Consider the following 19,878-nt stretch of genomic DNA (forward strand, 5'->3'; position numbering starts at 1 on the left):
GTTCTTTTTGTTTCCTATCAAAAAGATCAACAATGACAATCATGAATTCGAGATTTTTTTTTTTAATAACTTAACGCAAGAGATGAATAACCGAAAATTACCTATTTGTTTTTTGTCCCACAAAAAGTAGGAAAGGTATTTCGATACTTATGGTCCTCATAAAAGCTGGATTCAAATTGCAAAACCGAGTTTTAACATCGTTGGTTACATGGCCATTGGCGTTCAGTTTTCATGTACTGAAAAGGTGAACTGTATTGTATTCACTCTCATGCTGTATGTGAAATATTTGTACTAAAGAAATTTCCAATTACAATATTTTCCAATTACAATATTTTGTTTTTTTTTTAATATTTTCACCTCCAAAAACATTCAGCAATGTGGCATCACCTTCTCAATCTGAAGTCTACACCCGAAATACGGATACCTTCATTTTGATCTCTTTGTTAAAATCCAAGTCACCTTAAAAATTGTCTTCGTTACTATCGTTTTTCAAGGAAAAGCATGAAAAAGACTACTAGTTCTATTTTTAATTGTGCTATTCTTCGTATCAAAAAGTTCTTATTTTATCAACCAAATGCACGAAATAGATATAAATTATGCGTTCTAGGTGGGTGTTAATTTTGCATCGGAGTCACCGTTGCTTCAAATATAAAGCGCTGCAAGCCTATACCAGCAACTAATGACGCCAATTGGTACATATGCTGGTTGAGTCGTTTTTTCAACATAGCTCCCCTTTAGTTACGACGCCCGTACCTAAAGTTCGGTGACAATCAGTACAGATTCCGAACATTTTCAGAGAAGTTTTAAATTTTAGTACTGATTCAGAAGGATTTCAGAACCAACTGTGAAGTGATTTCTGAATTTCTCTGAATCAGACCAAAATTCAGAGAAAGTATTCTGTATTTTTCTGAATCAGAAGATAATTCAGAATGAATCACTGATTTAGCTCTGAATCAGACAAATTCAGTGCAAAATGTGACCTGAATTAGACTCTGACTCAGTACTGAATTCGCCTGAGAGTTAGGTATGGACGTTTAAAATATCTTTCCGATGGGGTACAAGTAGTACTTCTAGATTAAACTTTCCTATTTTCAGAGGTCATTTATTGTATTAACAAAATATAATTAGTTCATTAATTTGCTTTCTAAAAGTGTTGTTAATTTCAATTTTCACATTTCGTGCGTTTTAACCCTTATTTTTTTGTTCAAGTTTAAAATCAGGTTTTTCGGTTTTGTTTAAAGGAAGCATGATTTTTAATCTATGACATTGTCATCAACTATTTCCGTTTCGCATTTCTTTTTTTTGAGCTTACTTCATTTTTGGTGTAATGAAATTCATGATCAAATTGCTGATCAAAGTTAAGTTAATCTGTAAAATCATTCTTTTCAGTCATTTCTCAATTAATATTTCAGCCGTATCTTTTTCGAAATAGATTTTGCTAGTTGATATACGCCAACTTAACTCAAAGTAAACTTCGCTAAGGGATTCGAGCGATAAAATCCAAAGCTGTCAAACACGGCGCGAAAACGGCTATTGAAGTTTATCAAAATGTATACAAATTCAACAACAGAAACTTGTGAGATTTTGCGGTGCGAAGTAGACCAAAATTCTCTAACAGAAAAAAATCAAAATTTTGCCACGCAAAATTGCAAATTTGGATGTGGACTAAAAGCATAGCAGAGCTTTCTTTGCGGTGAGCCACTTTTGCCTGCAAAACAGCTCAACCACTATTCGGTTGGAAGAAATTGTGACCAAAGTCGACTAAAAAATATTGGCCCTTGAAAATAAAACTTTCGATACACTAGTCTTAGACAAAACCACTGCAGTCAAACTCCCACCAGAGTCCACATACGGGGAAGCACTCGAAGAGCCAACGTCAAACTCTTAGTGAGAACGTCACATCCGAAACAACCAACTGGAACACCAACCTTCAAAGGTAGAAAAATCACGGAGGTTGGAATACGTTGCAGCAAAAAAGCCTAGCAATGTGCAACGACATATGCGTTTCATGGTTATATCTCAGGATAAAGACAGATGGGCGGAGCATCCCTACGCAGAAATGGGTTAACAGAATCAGCAACGTATTTCATTGAGTAAATCAAAGATTGTTCATGATAAAGGCAATTCAAACGTACAATCAAAACCTCAAAAATCACAATGTAGGAAAAATGAGTCCAACTGCGAGGTAAGTGGCACATGCAGAATTGTGAAAAGAATTGGGTCCCTAATTGCAAACAATCGTTTCTAGCGACCTTTTTATCTTCAGATGCACCACGGCGTAACTTGTGTTGCGCATTATATCCGGTTTTAAAGTTCTCATTGTACTCTTATTGTGGTTCACTATATTCAAGGTCGTTAATTTTATTGTTTTGTGTATTGTTTCTATTTGCTTCATTTTTTTCAAAATGTCTTGTCCATAATAATTACATTACTTACCCACAGCCTGGGACACTCACAAACCACAAACACATTAGTTGCTTTTTGCCCATAATTCTTGCAAAAATCAGATGTTACCTTCTTCAAAAACTTCTATAAACAGAAATAACAGAAATTGAAAAAAACTGTTGACATAGTTGAAATGCCTTGTCAAATCAAGAAAACTTCAACCCCTCTAATATAAAAAACATTTGATTTTGATAATGAGCCTCACAATTCCCCAGTAAAAAATTCTGGATCTGGCTTAAACCTAAAGAGCTGCGCGTCTCCCGGATCAACTTCTCCGTTCAAAACTCACTCAACGAATCAGGCATAAGACAAAAACAGTCATCATAGGAAAATTTTTCAACAGATCAGTTCTATTAGTATTGACCGGAAAAAAACGATGCATAAAAGAAGTTTGGATTGCGTGTTGAGGGACTATAAATAGTAGCTCAAAATAATTAGATGAAACATTCACCGCCTATGTCTTGGTTTAAGTATCAAGAGTGGATGTGTTCGCATTGATAAAAAGACAGCCATGCCAAAGCCTTGAAGGAGGCCTTGCCTAAAGATATCTATTAATCGCACTCGAGCATTTTTGCGTTGCTCAGTCTTCCGGGAAATTGTTGGTGGCCGTATATTAACGGTGGTAAACTAGTCAAAACTGTTGAATGTTAAGCCTGTGGGAAAAATGATAAGGATTCAAATTTTGCAATTCTGCACAATAAATGGTCTACATTAATTAAATTAAAGAAACTAACGACGAAACTACTCTAGATTTTGGATAGCTAATTTATGATGAGCAAAAAACTAAAAAAAAATTGTTAACGGTCTTAGATGAATTTTCTGAATATGAAATTGTTCAATTATTTATAGATGCATCCGGATCAAATGTAGTCAAGATTAGTAGAGAATTATACAAAAACAATAATGAAATCCACAGATCTGTGCGACAATAACCAGCAATAAGTTTGAACGGAAAATGATTCAAAATGTTTGTTGAAAAAATAACATAGAAAATAGCTTAGCATCCGCAAATGACGAAAGAGCAATTGGCTTTGCCAAAATATTAAACAAAATTATTTAACGTCAAATTTCGTGCATTAAAGTACAACAAAATAAACAATTGAATCTCATTCACACAAACTAATCAATTGTGTATCAGTTGAGACAACGAGCAACAAACTTAACAACTTTTGTTGCTCATTTTTGAAGATCTTGTAAAATACTAAGTCTAAAACTGCAACAAAGACAGACAGACATCAAAAACTTGTAATACGAAACGCCCATCGATCACTATTCAGACGAGGAAGAAATCGTGTGGCGCAGCTACCTCACAGAGGAACAGTTGGCTGATATGGGAAACTGCAGCGACATGGAAGTTGAAAAAGTAATGTGAGCCGCTACAAATACAGCAGCAGGAAAACAGAGGAAAGTGAAAGACGACAAAAAGGCTAATCTAGCCAGAATATTCCTGCGAGCGATTCCAGGGTCCAAAATAAGTATTCAAGTGGAATAGGTCTGCAAAATAAATGCCAATAAAAACACAAGAAGGATGTAGATATATTATACGTTATTCTAGTCTCTGGGATTTCTAGTCTCTGGGATATTCTCAATACAAGTCCCAAAACGAACAGAATCAAAACTCCGAGTAAGAAATTGAAGTCAAGAACTGCATTGCAATTATCAACTTGAAACAGGGACGTGACATGGATTTGGCCGATTATATAAATAAATGGCCACCAAAAATTACGGGGATAACTTTACAGAAATTTCTTTCAGTAAAAAAGACCTTCTCGAAAAACAACAAATGGCAAATTGACAGACCAATAAATATAAACAATGATCTAAGCAGGGTATCCGGTCGTAGCAGCGTAACACTAAATAAGACCATTTGTTGAAAGAGAGCAAAAATCAAACTGCCACTTCAGACTCCGCAGAGTCCATAATTGCATCAATTAGCTTCGGAAAAACCGCAAGCAAATCAATTGCAATACAAATGCCATTCACACTTTAACAAATGAAGGAACTAAGCGTTCCGCAAAAACTTCCAAAAATTCATCTTATAATTCCGAAACCTCAACTACTACAAGACGGAGTACTCGTCAACAAATTAAGGGCAATAAAGAAAAAGACAGAACCATCAAAAAATGAACGGTAGTTAAAGAAGACATTCAATCTGCTGTGGGATAGATTGATCCCACCCGAGCCGTAGTTTCAAGGCTAAAAGCGAAAAAATATATAAGGATGGCGTTGAATGCGCTAAATTTATATAAGATCAACACCAATTTATAATTTTAGCTTTGAATTTAGCGTAGAACTTACATAAATTCAACGCATTTAACGCCAATCTCACATATTTTGCATTGAATTTAGCGTAGATTTTACTTATTTTTCGTTAAATTTAGCATTGACTTTTCATATGTTGCGTTAAACTTCCCGTAGATCTTACATATTTTCAGCGCATTCAACGCTAATCTTACATATTTAGCGTCGAAATTAAGGTAGATCTTACTTATTTTGAGTTGAATTTGGCGTAAATTTTTACACAAATTCAAAGCATTCAACGTCGATCTTACCTATTTTGCGTCGAATTTAGAGTAAATCTTACTTGTTTTGCGTTGAATTTAGCGTAGATCTCACATATATCAACACATTCACCATCATTCTTATATGTTTTGCGTAAGATTGGATTTGAATGAGATGAATTCGGGTAAGATCAACGCTAAATTCAACGGAAAATAAGTGAGATCTACGCTAAATTCAACGCATTCAACATTAAATTGTGTAAGAAAATTACGGTTTTCCGACTAGTCAGCGCTATTTACGGCTGATCTTACAAAAATTTGGGACCCAAATCCCATTTTGACAACATAGATGACAGTTCTGGAAGCAGAAAAACAAGACTACGAAAGTCCTTTTTTTGAAGCAATATAGAACAATAAAGAATTTCAAATCATCTTGTGCTAAAATATGATTTTATTATCCATAATTATTTTTTAATTTTGTAAGTATTATATACCCGGTAAATGTTTAAGATTTTTTTTATTTCATACTATTTATTTTTGAACTGTCTCAAATAACTCCTAAGGGAGAGGAAACCTCAAAAGGATGTGAACTTTTTAATTTTTACTTTGTACAAAATCTTATTTTATCTTTTTTATCCATATTTGGCGCTTTTTATAGTTCAATTTTAATTTCCTACTAAACAGGTGTTAATGTTGTTTAATTTTCTTAATCTTTAAAGTGGGGTTCGAAGTCTGTTCATCCATAAATCAATTTTCGATTTAAGCTTCTCTTACATGGCATTTTAAGTCAGGGGGGGGGGGTAATTCCTGAAAATTCCTCCCATTGCAGCCCATTGCAGCCCACTCTACATGGCAATTTCAGTCAGGGGGGTTAATTCATCAAAAGTCCTCCCATTGCAGCCCAACTCTTACATCATTTTACCCCCTCTGAACAAATTACCCCCACACTCTTATATCAATTTACCCCCCAAAGACAAATTACCCCCCCCCCCTCTAACATCAAAATGGGAGGATTTTAGGGAGGACATTCGACCCGGGTCCTGTCGATTAAACTTTGATTAGTCTAAAGTCGAAAACTCAAAATATATTCGGTGAACACTTTTATTGGCTTCAGTAGATCTTGTTATTTAAAATGAATGCAAACTGGGTCTTTTGAAGATATGGTGGCTAAACGAAAAGTTTACTTTGTTGCAACTCACGTGTTCTTATAAGCAGCTCGTTGTCATTTCTGCTTTCAATAATGCAAAAATTTCATAGTCATCTAATGAATTAATTAAATTATGCACGTGTAACACAATAGTTTTTTGTCTTCCATTCTGCCAGCATGTTTTTCTTTTCTGAGCTCATTCAAAAAATCAAATGTTTTTAGCTGTTGATTATCTAGCTGTCTCTCGTTTTTGATATACTTTAAGACGTGAATATCAAACATGCCATGATCAGCGGATATAGATTAATTGTTTTTTTTTACTATTAGAAGGGAAAAATAATAGAATAGTAATTTCTGAAAGTAATATATTTAAGTAGCATATTCAAATATAATTAGAATATTTAAAGAAAACCAGCCCTCTTTTTGTTGCGCCGTTTGCCCATTATTTAAGCGTGCTTGATTAGTGCATTCCCAGATCAGTGCAGGATAACTAATATCCTGCGAATAGCACTTGGCATATTGCGTAATGCAATTGAGTACCATTGCACTCGTAGTCATCCAATCCAACATATTCCGGCTGCTTTCCGGGTCTACTCTGGGCCGTGCATCGCTCGTCGCGGGCGTCCAGAGTATTTCCAGGCTGCGTCTCATTGCGCCAACCTCCGTTGAACATGGGCGTAGAAAATGATCCAAACCACCTAACGAACAGGTTTCGATTTTTTCGAATGTCCTCATTCGTCTGACTCAGAGTTCCGTTAGATTCCAATGGCGCAGCCTCTTCTCTCTTGTAAATTGTCCAGAACCCTGCCTCACTGTCAGTTGGAAGCCCCTCCTTGATTGCCCAGTCTATTACCATTGTGAGCATAGCCTGTTTTGAATAGAAAAATTTGATTACAGTTTTTTTTACTATCAGATGGCTTCGAATGCGCGGCGAGCACACAAGAAACCAGTTAGTGCAATGGAATACGATCTTTTCAGAAGACCACTCCTGGGGTCGAGAAGTTTTTTGAAATTTATGTAAGAAATGCGCTGATTTTATAAAAGTTTGAGCGCAAAAAATTTTCTAATAATGCGCTAAAATTTTATGAAGTGCGCTGAAATTAAGATAAAAGTGCTAAAGTTATTTAGGGAATGTGCTGAAAACGAGCTGCAATTAAGTAAGAAGTGCACTGAATTTTTAAAGTGTCAACGTATTCTCAAAACCGCTGAATATTTGAGAAAGCGCGTTAAAACTGTGCTCAGACGTTTCAAGCAAAACGCTAAAAATGATGCTGATATTATGTTAGCAGTGCAGTGCGATGATGATGGACTGAAATTTTAAAAATTAAGCGCCTTCTAAATAATGGATTTGTAATTGAGGTTCCGGACGCTCACATGGTTGAGAACCGGTCCAATGAAGAGCGGTACCTACCCCACCGTTCAGTTTTAAACCCGAACAAACCGGGTAAGGTGCGTAGTGTGCTCAATGGAGCAGCTACGTTTCATGGTGCCTCACTGAATAAGTCCTTGCTCACTGGCCCTGATCTGCTCCAAAACCATATTTATGTACTTCTCCGACAGCAGCCAAATGCTGTATCTGCCGAAATTGAGGGAATGTTTCTACAAGTTGGCATATAACCATCAGATCACACGTCACTTCGCTTTCTGTGGCGGAAGGACCCCACAACTAACGTTTCAGGGTACCAATATACGCGCCATATTTTCGGGGCTAAATATACGACCACCTGCGCCAACTATGCATTACAACACACTGCGAGAGACAATGCCAATTTTCACCCGAAGCTGTAAAAGCCGTTCTTGAATACTATTACATGGTTGATTACTTGACTCAGTGCAGTCTCCTGAGAAAGCCATCAATAGATCGAAAGAATTGGTACATCTCCTCCATCTTGGTGGGTTCAAGCTTAAAAGGTTTGTAAGCAATGTGCAAAATCTGGCTGATCGAACTGATGGTTCTCCTCAACCTACTGAGCCCAAGGTTAATATTTCATGTCGTTTGGGGGATTCATCGCACGTGCTCGGGCTAAAGTGGGATCACACTAATGACAATTTAGTTGCGAGTAGTGGTACGAGCTGCGCTATCACAAAGTCACTAAAGCAGCGCTTGGTCCTAAGTCTTGTCTCGAAGTTCTTTGACCCTATTGGTCTTCTCGCACGGTTTACTGTTGGTGCCCGACTGCTCTTAAAGGACATCAGGCGTGTCACAAGAAAACATTGGGATGATGAGCTGCCGCAAGACAAGGTTCAAAGATTTTTAGTTTGGAATGCGGACTTACCAAAGATTGAGAATGTCAAAATTTCTTGAAGCTCTTTCACTGGGCTTTTCGATTAGGTAGAATTGCATCTGTTCGGTGACAGCTCCGAGGATTTTTGCAGTGCCGTCGCATTCCTTCGAGCCCGAGTAACGACAAAACTTGCGGTTTCTCTTAGCTTATTTTGCTAAGTGTTTGTTGCAGAAGTGTGAATATGTTGTGCCTGAGCAATGCAAGTTTACTTGACATACTATGCAGAAATAAACATTTAGGAATGTGCAGAAGGTTTTTTAGCGCTAATAAGCTAATTCGCGCTAATGTTGAATTTCTAAAAAAATACTCTTGGTTCTGGGATTAAAGTCTCCCACACCCAAGAACCCTCTGATTCTTTTTGACATTTTTGGTTTTACTCCTCAAGTGCGTCACTTTAAGCATGTTTTCACGTTTCAAAGTTTGCCGGGGAGGATTTTTTCTACGCTTTTGGGGGAATTTCGGCATAATTTGCGGTCTTTTTAGGGTTATTTTGGCAAATGTTTGATGCAGAAGTGTGAATATGTTGTGCATGAGCAGTGCATGTTTACATGACATGATATGCAGAAATAACCTGGCATGTAGGCATGTGCAGAATGTTTTTTACCACTTTTATTTATAAAATAATTAGAATATCTGTTAAAAACGAAAGTTTCTAAAAAATTACTCTTGGTTCTGGGATTAAAGTCTCCCAGACCCAAAAACCCTTTAATTCTTTTTTACATTTGTGGTTTTACTCCTCAAGTTCGTCACTTTAAGCATGTTTTCACGTTTCAAAGTTTCCCGGGGAGGATTTTTTCTATGCTTTTGTGGGAATTTCGGCATAATTTGCTGTCTTTTTAGGCTTATTTTGCCAAGTGTTTGATGCAGAAGTGTGAATATGTTGTGCATGAGCAATGCATGTTTACATGACATACTATGCAGGAATAACCAGGCGTGTAGGCATGTGCAGAAGGTTTTTTAGCGCTATTATTAATAAAAAAATTAGAATATCTGTTAGAAACGAAAGTTTCTGACAGACTACTCTTGGTTCTGGGAGTAATGTCTCCCAGAACCAAGGGCCCGTTTAATTTTCTGACATTTTTATTTTTACTTCTCACGAGCGTCATTTTAAGCATTGCTTTCACGTCTCAAATTTTCCCGGGGTGGACTTTTTTTTTGCTTTTGGGGGAATTTCGGCTTAATTTTTGTTTTTTTAGCTTGTTTTGCCAAGTGTTTCATGAAGAAGTTTGAATATGTTGTGCTTGAGCCATGCATGTTTACCTAACTTACTATGCAGAAATAACTTGGCATGTAGGCATGTGCAGAATGTTTCTTACCACTTTTATTTATAAAATAATTAGAATATCTGTTAAAAACTAAAGTTTCTAACAGATTACTCTTGGTTCTGGGAGTAGAGTCTCCCAGACCCAAGAGCCCATTTTTTACCTTTTTGGTTTTTACTCTTCACGAGCGTCATTTTAAGCATTGTTTTCACGTCTCAAAGTTTCCCGGGGTGGACTTTTTCTTTGCTTTTGGGGGAATTTCGGCATAATTTGCTGTTTTTTAGCTTGTTTTGCCAAGTGTTTCATGAAGAATCTTGAATATGTTGAGCCTGAGCAATAAATGATTACATGACATACTATGTAGAAATAGCCTGGCATGTAAGCATGTGGAGAAGGCTTTTTACCTCTCTTATTCATGAACTAATTAGTATATTTGTTAGAAACGAAAGTTAATAAGAGATTACTCTTGTTTCTGGGAGCAAAGTCTCCCAAACGCAAGGGCCTCTTTATTTTTTTGACATTTTTGGTTTTTCCTCCCCACATGCGTTATTTTAGGCATGTTTTCATGTTTCAAATTATCCGGCGAGGATTTTTTCTTTGCTTTTGCGGGGAATTTCGGCATAATTTGCGGTTTTTTATCTATTTTTGCTTAGTGTTTGATGCTGAAGTGTGAATATGTTGTGCGTGAGCAATGCATGTTTACAAGACATTTTATGCAGTAATAACCATGCGTGAACAGAAGTTTTTTGGCATTTTTATAGGAAAAAAACTTAGAATGTCTGTTAGAAACAAAAGTTTCTAACAGATTACTCTTGGTTCTGGGAGTAAAGTCTCCCAGACCAAGAGCACTTTTATTTTGTTTGACATTTTTGGTTTTTACTCCTCTTGTGCGTCATTTCAAGCATTTTTCACGTTTCAAAACTTTCTGGGAGGAGTTTTCTTTGCTTTTAGGTTTTTTAGCGCTATTATTAATAAAAAAATTAGAATATCTGTAAGAAACGAAAGTTTCCAACAGATTACTCTTGGTTCTGGGAGTAATGTCTCCCAGAACCAAGGCCCCGTTTATTTTTGTTTTTACTCCCACGAGCGTCGTTTTAAGCATTGCTTTCACATCTCAAATTTTCCCGGGGTGGATTTTTTCTTTGCTTTTGGGGGAATTTCGGAATTTCGTCATAATTCGTGGTTTTTTTTAGCTCATTTTGTCAAGTGTTTGATCAAGAAGTTTTAATATGTTGTGCCTGAGCCAAGCATGTTTACATAACATACTATGCTGAATTAATATGGCATGTAGGCATGTGCAGAAGGTTTTTTAGCGCTATTATTTATTTAAAAAAATTAGAATATCTTTTAGAAAAGAAAGTTTCTGACAGTTTACTCTTGGTTCTGGGAGTAACGTCTTCCAGAACCAAGGGCCCGTTCATTTTTCTGACATTTTTGTTCTTACTCCTCACGAGCGTCGTCTTAAGCATTGTATTCACGTCTCAAATTTTCCCGGGGTGGATTTTTTCTTTGCTTTTAGGGGAATTTCGGCATAATTTGCTGTTTTTTAGCTTGTTTTGCCAAGTGTTTCATGAAGAATCTTGAATTTCGGCACTATTTGAGTTTTTTTAGCTTTTTTTGCTAAGTGATTGATTCAGAAGTGTGATTATGTTGCGCCTGAGCAATGCATGTTTACATGACATACTATGCAGAAACAACCTGGCATGTAGGCATGTGCAGAAGGTTTTTTAGCGCTATTATTAATAAAAAAATTAGAATATCTGTTAGAAAAGAAAGTTTCTGACAGATTAATCTTGGTTCTGGGAGTAATGTCTTCCAGAACGAAGGGCCCGTTAATTTTTCTGACATTTCTGCTTTTTACTCCTCACGTTCGTCTTTTTAAGCACATTTTCAGGTTTCAAAATCTCTCGGTGAGGATTTTTTGTTTGTTTTTGGGCAAATTTCGGGATATTTTTCGTTTTTAAGCTTTTTTTGCTATGTAATTGATGCAGAAGTGTGAGTACGTTATGCTTGAGCAATAGATGTGTACATGACATACGATGCAGGAATAATCAGCCATTTACAGAAAGTTTTTTAAGCACCTTTATTAATAAAAAATTAGAATATCCGTTAGAAATACCACTTTTATAAGAAAAAAATTTTATTATCTGTTAGAAACGAAAGTTTCTAACCGATTACTCTTGGATATGGGAGTAAAGTGTCTCAGACCGAAGAGCTCTTTTTAAAAGATATTTTTGTTTTTTACATCACACGTGCGTCTTTTTAAGCATTTTTTCAAGTTTCAAAGTCTCTCGGGGAGCCATTTTTTTTTAATTTTGGGGGAATTTTGGCATAATTTGCGGGTTATTTTTTTAAGCTTTTTTGCTAAGTGTTAGATGCAAAAAGTGTGAATATGTTGTGCCTGAGCCATGCATGTTTACATGACATACTATGCAGAAAAAACTTGGCATGTAGGCATGTGCAGAAGGTTTTTTACCGCTTTTATTTATAAAATAATTGGAATATCTGTTTAAAACAAAATTTTCTAACAGATTACTCTTGGCTCTGGGAGTAGAGTCTTTTTAACAGTTATTCTTATTTTTCTTTAATAAAAGTGCTAAAAACCTTCTGAACATGCCTACATGTCTGGTTATTCCTGCATACTATGTCAAGTAAATATGCGTTGCTCAGGCAAAACATAATCACACTTCTGAATCAAACACTTAACAAAAAAAGCTAAAAAAACGCAAATAATGCCGAAATTCCCCCAAAAGCATAAAAAAAATCCTCCCCGGGAAACATTGAAACGTGAAAACATGCTTAAAGTGACACACTTGAGGATTAAAAACCAAAAACGTCAAAAAATAAAAAGTCTCCTACCTTTCATTTTTTGACGTTTTTGGTTGTTAATCCTCAAGTTTGTCTTTTTAAGCATGTTTTCACTTTTCAAAGTTTCCCGGGGAGGATTTTTTCTATGCTTTTGGGGGAATTTCGGCATAATTTGCGGTTTCTTTTGCTATATTTACTAAGTGTTTGATGCAGAAATGTGAATATGTTGTGCCTAAGCAATGCATGTTTACTTGACATACTATGCAGAAATAGCCTAGCCTGTAGGCATGTGTAGAAGGTTTTTTACCGCTTTTATTTATGAAATAATTAGAATATCTGTTAAAAACGAAAGTTTCTGACAGATTACTCTTGGTTCTGGGAGTAAAGTCTCCCAGACCCAAGAACCCTTTAATTCTTTTTGACATTTTTTGTATTTAATCCTCAAGTGCGTCACTTTAAGCATGTTTTCACGTTTTAATTTTCCCAGGGAGGATTTTTTTTATGCTTTTGGGGGAATTTCGGCATAATTTGCGGTCTTTTTAGGCTTATTTTGGCAAGTGTTTGATGCAGAAGTCTGAATATGTTGTGCATGAGCAAAGCATGTTTACATGACATACTATGCAGGAATAACCATGCATGTAGGCATGTGCAGAAGGTTTTTCAGCGCTATTATTAACAAAAAAAATTAGAATATCTGTTAGAAACGATAATTTCTGACAGATTACTTTGGTTCAGGGAGTAATGTCTCCCAGAACCGTGGGCGCGTTTATTTTTCTGACATTATGGTTTTTACTCCTCACGAGCGTCATTTTGAGCATTTTTTTCACGTCTCAAAATTTCCCGGGGTGGAATTTTTTCTCTACTTTTGTGAGAGCTTCGGCATAATTTGCGTTTTTTTAGCTTGTTTTGCCAAGTGTTTCATGAAGAAGTTTGAATATGTTGTGCTTGAGCCATGCATGTTTACATGACACACTATGCAGAAATAACCTGGCATGAAGGCATGTGCAGAAGGTTTTTACCACTTTTATTTATAAATTAATTAGAATATCTGTTAAAAGCGAAACTTTCCAACAGATTACTCTTGGTTCTGGGAGTACAGTCTCCCAGACCCAAGAGCCTTTTTCTTTTTTTGACATTTTTGGTTACTTGACATACTACGCAGGAATAACCAGGCATGAAGGCATGTGCAGAAGGTTTTTACCACTTTTATTTATAAATTATTTAGAATATCTGTTAAAAACGAAACTTTCCAACAGATTACTCTTTGTTCTGGGAGTAAAGTCTCCCAAACCCAAGGGCCCTTTTATTTTTTTGACATTTTTGGTTTTTCCTCCCCACATGCGTCATTTAAAGCTTGTTTTCAGGTTTCAAAGTTACCCTGCGAGGATTTTTTTGCTTTTGGAGGGAATTTCGTCATAATTTTCGGTTTTTTTTAGTTATTCTTGCTCAGCCTTTACTTTAAAAAGGCCCTTTTATTTTGTTTGATATTTTTGCTTTTTACTCCTCCTGTGCGTCATTTTAAGCATTTTTCACGGTTCAAAAATTCCCGGGGAGGATTTTTCGTTGCTTTTGGGTGAATTTCGGCATAACTTGCGGTTTTTTCAGCTTTTAATTTGCTGCAGAAGTGCTGCAGTGTTTGCTGCAGTGTTTGATGCAGAAGTGTTAATATGTTGTGCCTGAGCAATGATTGTTTACATGACATACTATGCAGGAATAACCAAGCATGTAGGCATGTTCAGAAAGTTTCTTAGCACTATCATTAATAAAAAAAATAAGAATATCTGTTAGAAACGAAAGTTTCTAACGGATTACTCTTGGTTCTGGGAGTATTGTCTCCCAGAATCAAGAGTCCATTTACTTTTTAAACAATTTTGGTTTTTACTACTCAAGTGCGTTGTTTTTAGCATGTTTTCACGTTTCAAAGTATCCCTGGGAGTATTATTTTTGCTTTTTGGGGAACTTCGGCATTATTTGCGGTTTTTAATCTTATTTTGCCAAGTGTTTGATGCAGAAGTGTGAATATGTTTTGCCTGAGCAATGAATGATTACATGACATACGATGCAGTAATAACCAGGCATGTAGGCATGTGCAGAAGGTTTTTTTACCACCTTTATTAATAAAATAATTAGCACATTTTTTAGAAACGAAAGTTTCTAACAGATTACTTTGGTTCTGGGAGTAAAGTCTCTCAGACCCAAGGCCCTTTTATTTTGTTTGACTTTTTGGTTTTTACCTCCCTTGTGCGTAATTTTAAGCAATTTTCACGTTCCAAAAGTTCCCGGGGAAAATTTTTCTTTGCTTTTGGGGGGATTTCGGCATAATTTGCGGATTTTTTAGCCTAATTTGCAAAGGATTTGATGCAGATGTGTGAATATGTTGTGCCTGAGCAATGATATTTTACATGACATACTATGCAGGAATAACCTGGCATGTAGGCATGTTCAGAAGGTTTTTCAGCACTTTTGTTAAAAAAAAAAATTAGAATCTATGGTAGAAAAGAAAATTTCTAACAGAGCACTCTTGGTTCTGGGAGTAAATTCTCCCAAAATGAAGAGCCCTTTTTTAGACAATATTGGTTTTTACTACTCAAGTGCATCATTTTAGCATGTTTTCACGTTTCAATGATTCCCTTGGAGTATTTTTTGCCTTTGGGGGAACTTCGGCATAATTTGCGGTTTATTTTGTTTGATGCAGAATTTCTGGTTTAAGTGTTTGATGCAGAAGTGTGAATATGATTTGCCTGAGCAATGCTTGTTTACATGACATACGATGCAGTAATATCAGGCATGTAGGCATGTGCAGAATGTTTTTTGCCACTTTTATTAATAAAATAATTGGAATGTTTTTAAGAAACGAAAATTTCTAACAGATTACTCTTGGTTCTGGGAGTAATGTCTCCCAGAACCAAGAGCCCATTTATTTTTTAGACAGTATTGGTTTTTAATACTCACGTGCGTCATTTTTAGCATGTTTTCAAGTTCAAAGTTTTCCTGGGATTATTTTTTTTTGCTTTTGGGGGAAATTCGGCATAATTTGCGGTTTTTTATCTTTATTTGCTAAGTGTTTGATGCAGAAGTGTGAATGTGTTTTGCCTGAGCAATGAATGTTTACATGACATACGATGCAGTAATAACCAGTCATGTAGCCATGTGCAGAAGGTTTTTTACCACTTTTATTAATAAAATAATTAGAATATTTTTCAGAAAGAGAAGTTTCTAACATATTACTCTTGGTTCTGGGAGTAAAGTCTCCCAGACCCGAGGGCCCTTTTATTTTGTTTGACATTTTTGGTTTTTACTCCTTTTTTGCGTCATTTTAAGCATCTTTCGCGATTCAAAAATTCCCGGGGAGGATTTTTATTTGCTTTTGGGGGAATTTCGGCACAATTTTTGGTTTTTTTAGCTTAATTTGCAAATTGTTTGATGCAGAAGTGTGAATATGTTAAGTCTGAGCAATGATTTTTTACATGGCATACTATGCAGGTATAATCAGGCATGTAGGCATGTTCAGACGGTTTTTTAGCACTTTTATTAATAAAAAAGAATTAGAATATCTGTTAGAAACGAAAGTTTCTAACAGATTATTCTTGTTTCTGGGAGGAATGTCTCTCAGAACCAAAAACCCATTTTTTTAAGACAATTTTGGTTTTTACTACTCACGTGCGTCATTTTTAGCATGTTTTCACGTTTCGAAGTTTCCCTGGGAGTATTTCTTTTGCTTTTGGGGGAATTTCGGCATAATTTCCGGTTTTTTTAAGCTTATTTTGCTAAGTGTTTGATGCAGAAGTGTGAATATGTTTTGCCTGAGCAATGGTTGTTTACATGAAATACTACGCAGGAATAACCAGGCATGTAGGAATCTTCAGAAGGTTTTTAGCACTTTTATTATTAAAAAATAGAATATCTGTTAGAAACAAAAGTTTCTAACAGATTACTCCTGGTTCTGGGAGTAATGTTTCCCAGAATCAAGAGCCCATTTATTTTTTAAACAATTTGTGTTTTTACTACTCACATTCGTCATTTTTAGCATGTTTTCACGTTTGAAAGTTTCCCTGGAAGTTTTTTTTGCTTTTGGGAGAATTTCGGCATAATTTCTGGTTTATTTTGTTTGATGCAGAATTTCTGGTTTAAGTGTTTGATGCAGAAGTGTGAATATGTTTTGCCTGAGCAATGCTTGTTTACATGACATACGATGCAGTAATAGCAGGCATGTAGGCATGTGCAGAAAGTTTTTTTACCACTTTTATTAATAAAATAATTAGAATAACTGTTAGAAAAGAAAGTTTCTGACAGATTACTTTTGTTTCCGGGAGTAAAGTCTCCCAGACCCAAGGGCCCTTTTAATTTGTTTGAAATTTTGGGTTTTTACTTTTCTTGTGCGTCATTTTAAGCATTTTTCACGTTTCATAAACTCCCTGGGAGGTTTTCTCTTTGCATTTGGGGGAATTTTGGCATAATTTGCGGTTTTTAGCTTAATTTGTTAAGTGTTTGATGCAGAAGTGTTAATATGTTGTGCCTGAGCAATGATTGTTTACCTGACATACTATGCAGGAATAACCAGGCATGTAGGCATCTTGAGAAGGTTTTTAGCACTTTTATTAATAAAAAAAAATAGAATATCTGTTAGAAACGAAAGGTTCTAACACATTACTCCTGGTTCTGGGAGTAATGTTTCCCAGAATCAAGAGCCCATTTATTTTTTAAACAATTTGTGTTTTTACTACTCACATGCGTCATTTTTAGCATGTTTTCACATTTCAAAGTTTCCCTGGAAGTATTTTTTGCTTTTGGGAGAATTTCGGCATAATTTCTGGTTTATTTTGTTTGATGCAGAATTTCTGGTTTAAGTGTTTGATGCAGAAGTGTGAATATGTTTTGCCTGAGCAATGCTTGTTTACATGACATACAATGCAGTAATATCAGGCATGTAGGCATGTGCAGAATGTTTTTTGCCACTTTTATTAATAAAATAATTGGAATGTTTTTAAGAAACGAAAATTTCTAACAGATTACTCTTGGTTCTGGGAGTAAAGTCTCCCAGACCCAAGGGCCCTTTTATTTTGTTTGTCATTTCTTGTTTTTACTCCTCTTGTGCGTCATTTTAAGCATTTTTCACGTTTCAAAAAATCTCGGAGATTATTTTTTTTTGCTTTTGGGGGAATTTCGGCATAATTTCCGGTTTTTTTAGCTTATTTTGCTAAGTGTTTGATGCAGAAGTGTGATTATGTTTTGCCTGAGCAATGATTGTTTACATGACATACGATGCAGTAATATCAGGCATGTAGGCATGTGCTGAAGGTCTTTTTTACCACTTTTAATAATAAAATAAATACATTAGTTGTTAGAAATGAAAGTTTCTGACAGATTATTTTTGTTTCCGGGAGTAAAGTCTCCCAGACCCAAGGGCCCTTTTAATTTTTTTGACATTTTTGGTTTTTACTCTTCTTGTGCGTCATTTTAAGCATTTTTCACGTTTCATAAACTCCCTGGGAGGATTTCTCTTTGCATTTTGGGGAATTTTGGCATAATTTGCGGTTTTTTAGCTTAATTTGTTAAGTGTTTGATGCAGAAATGTTAATATGTTGTGCCTGAGCAATGATTGTTTACCTGACATACTATGCAGGAATAACCAGGCATGTAGGCATCTTCAGAAGATTTTTAGCACTTTTATTAATAAAAAAATAGAATATCTGTTAGAAACGAAAGTTTCTAACAGATTACTCCTGGTTCTGGGAGTAATGTTTCCCAGAATCAAGAGCCCATTTATTTTTTAAACAATTTTTGTTTTTACTACTCACGTGCGCATTTTTAGCACGTTTTCACGTTTCAAAGTTTCCTTGGGAGTATTTTTTTTGCTTTTGGGGGAATTTCGGCATAATTTCCGTTTTTTTAGCTTATTTTGCTAAGTGTTTGATGCAGAAGTGTGATTATGTTTTGCCTGAGCAATGATTGTTTACATGACATACGATGCAGTAATAGCAGGCATGTAGGCATGTGCAGAAGGTCTTTTTTACCACTTTTATTAATAAAATAAATACAATAGTTGTTAGAAACGAAAGTTTCTGACAGATTATTTTTGTTTCCGGGAGTAAAGTCTCCCAGACCCAAGGGCCCTTTTCATTTGTTTGACATTTTTGGTTTTTACTCTTCTTGTGCGTCATTTTAAGCATTTTTCACGTTTCATAAACTCCCTGGGAGGATTTCTCTTTGCATTTGGGGGAATTTTGGCATAATTTGCGGTTTTTTAGCTTAATTTGTTAAGTGTTTGATGCAGAAGTGTTAATATGTTGTGCCTGAGCAATGATTGTTTACCTGACATACTATGCAGGAATAACCAGGCATGTAGGCATCTTCAGAAGGTTTTTTAGCACTTTTATTAATAAAAAATAGAATATTTGTTAGAAACGAAAGTTTCTAACAGATTACTCCTGGTTCTGGGAGTAATGTTTCCCAGAATCAAGAGCCCATTTATTTTTTAAACAATTTTTGTTTTTACTACTCACGTGCGTCATTTTTAGCACGTTTTCACGTTTCAAAGTTTCCTTGGGAGTATTTTTTTTGCTTTTAGGGGAATTTCAGCATAATTTCCGGTTTTTTTAGCTTATTTTGCTAAGTGTTTGATGCAGAAGTGTGATTATGTTTTGCCTGAGCAATGATTGTTTACATGACATACGATGCAGTAATAGCAGGCATGTAGGCATGTGCAGAAGGTCTTTTTTACCACTTTTATTAATAAAATAAATACAATAGTTGTTAAAAACAAAAGTTTCTGACAGATTATTTTTGTTTCCGGGAGTGAAGTCTCCCAGACCCAAGGGCCCTTTTAATTTGTTTGACATTTTTGGTTTTTACTCTTTTTGTGCGTCATTTTAAGCATTTTTCACGTTTCATAAATTCCTGGGGAGGATTTTTCTTTGCATTTGGGGGAATTTCGGCATAATTTGCGGTTTTTTTAGCTTAATTTGCTAAGTGTTTGATGCAGAAGTGTTAATATGTTGTGCCTGAGCAATGATTGTTTACCTGACATACTATGCAGGAATAACCAGGCATGTAGGCATGTTCAGAAGGTTCTTTAGCACTTTTGTCAATAAAAAAAGAAGAATATCTTTTAGAAAAGAAAGTAATGTCTCCCCGAACCAAGAGCCTTTTTGTATTTTTTGACATTTTTGTTTTTAATCTTCACGTGAGTCATTTTAAGCATGTTTTCACGTTTCAAAATTTCTCGGGGAGTATTTTGTCTTTGCTTTCAGGGGATTTTCGGCATAATTTGCGGTTTTTTAGCTTATTTTTCTAAGTCTTTGATGCAGAAGTGTGATTATGTTGTGCTTGAGCAATGAATGTTTACATGACATACTATGCAGGAATAACCAGGCATTTAGTCATGTTCAGAAGGTTTTTTAGTTTTTTGTTAACAAAATAATTGGAATACC

The 19,878-nt window shown here is 35.6% G+C and overlaps 2 protein-coding genes across 2 annotated transcripts in view; both read right to left on the reverse strand.

Annotated features, from left to right (window-relative positions):
• LOC142351621 (ATP-binding cassette sub-family C member 4-like) overlaps positions 1–6,671 on the reverse strand; it is a 152,563-nt gene extending 145,892 nt beyond the window's left edge. Inside the window, exon 1 of the mRNA XM_075403758.1 lies at positions 6,634–6,671. The gene's annotated coding sequence lies outside the window, so the exon portion shown is untranslated. The remainder of the gene's footprint in view (positions 1–6,633) is intronic.
• LOC142351598 (uncharacterized) overlaps positions 6,030–19,878 on the reverse strand; it is a 67,642-nt gene continuing 53,793 nt past the window's right edge. The window contains exon 2 of the mRNA XM_075403733.1: positions 6,030–6,961. Within this exon, the coding sequence (XP_075259848.1) occupies positions 6,584–6,961 (378 nt within the window). The 3' untranslated portion in view covers positions 6,030–6,583. The remainder of the gene's footprint in view (positions 6,962–19,878) is intronic.

The sequence above is a fragment of the Convolutriloba macropyga genome, chromosome 13 (assembly GCF_964194025.1).
Source record: "Convolutriloba macropyga chromosome 13, txConMacr16.3, whole genome shotgun sequence".
Lineage (NCBI taxonomy): Eukaryota > Metazoa > Xenacoelomorpha > Acoela > Convolutidae > Convolutriloba > Convolutriloba macropyga.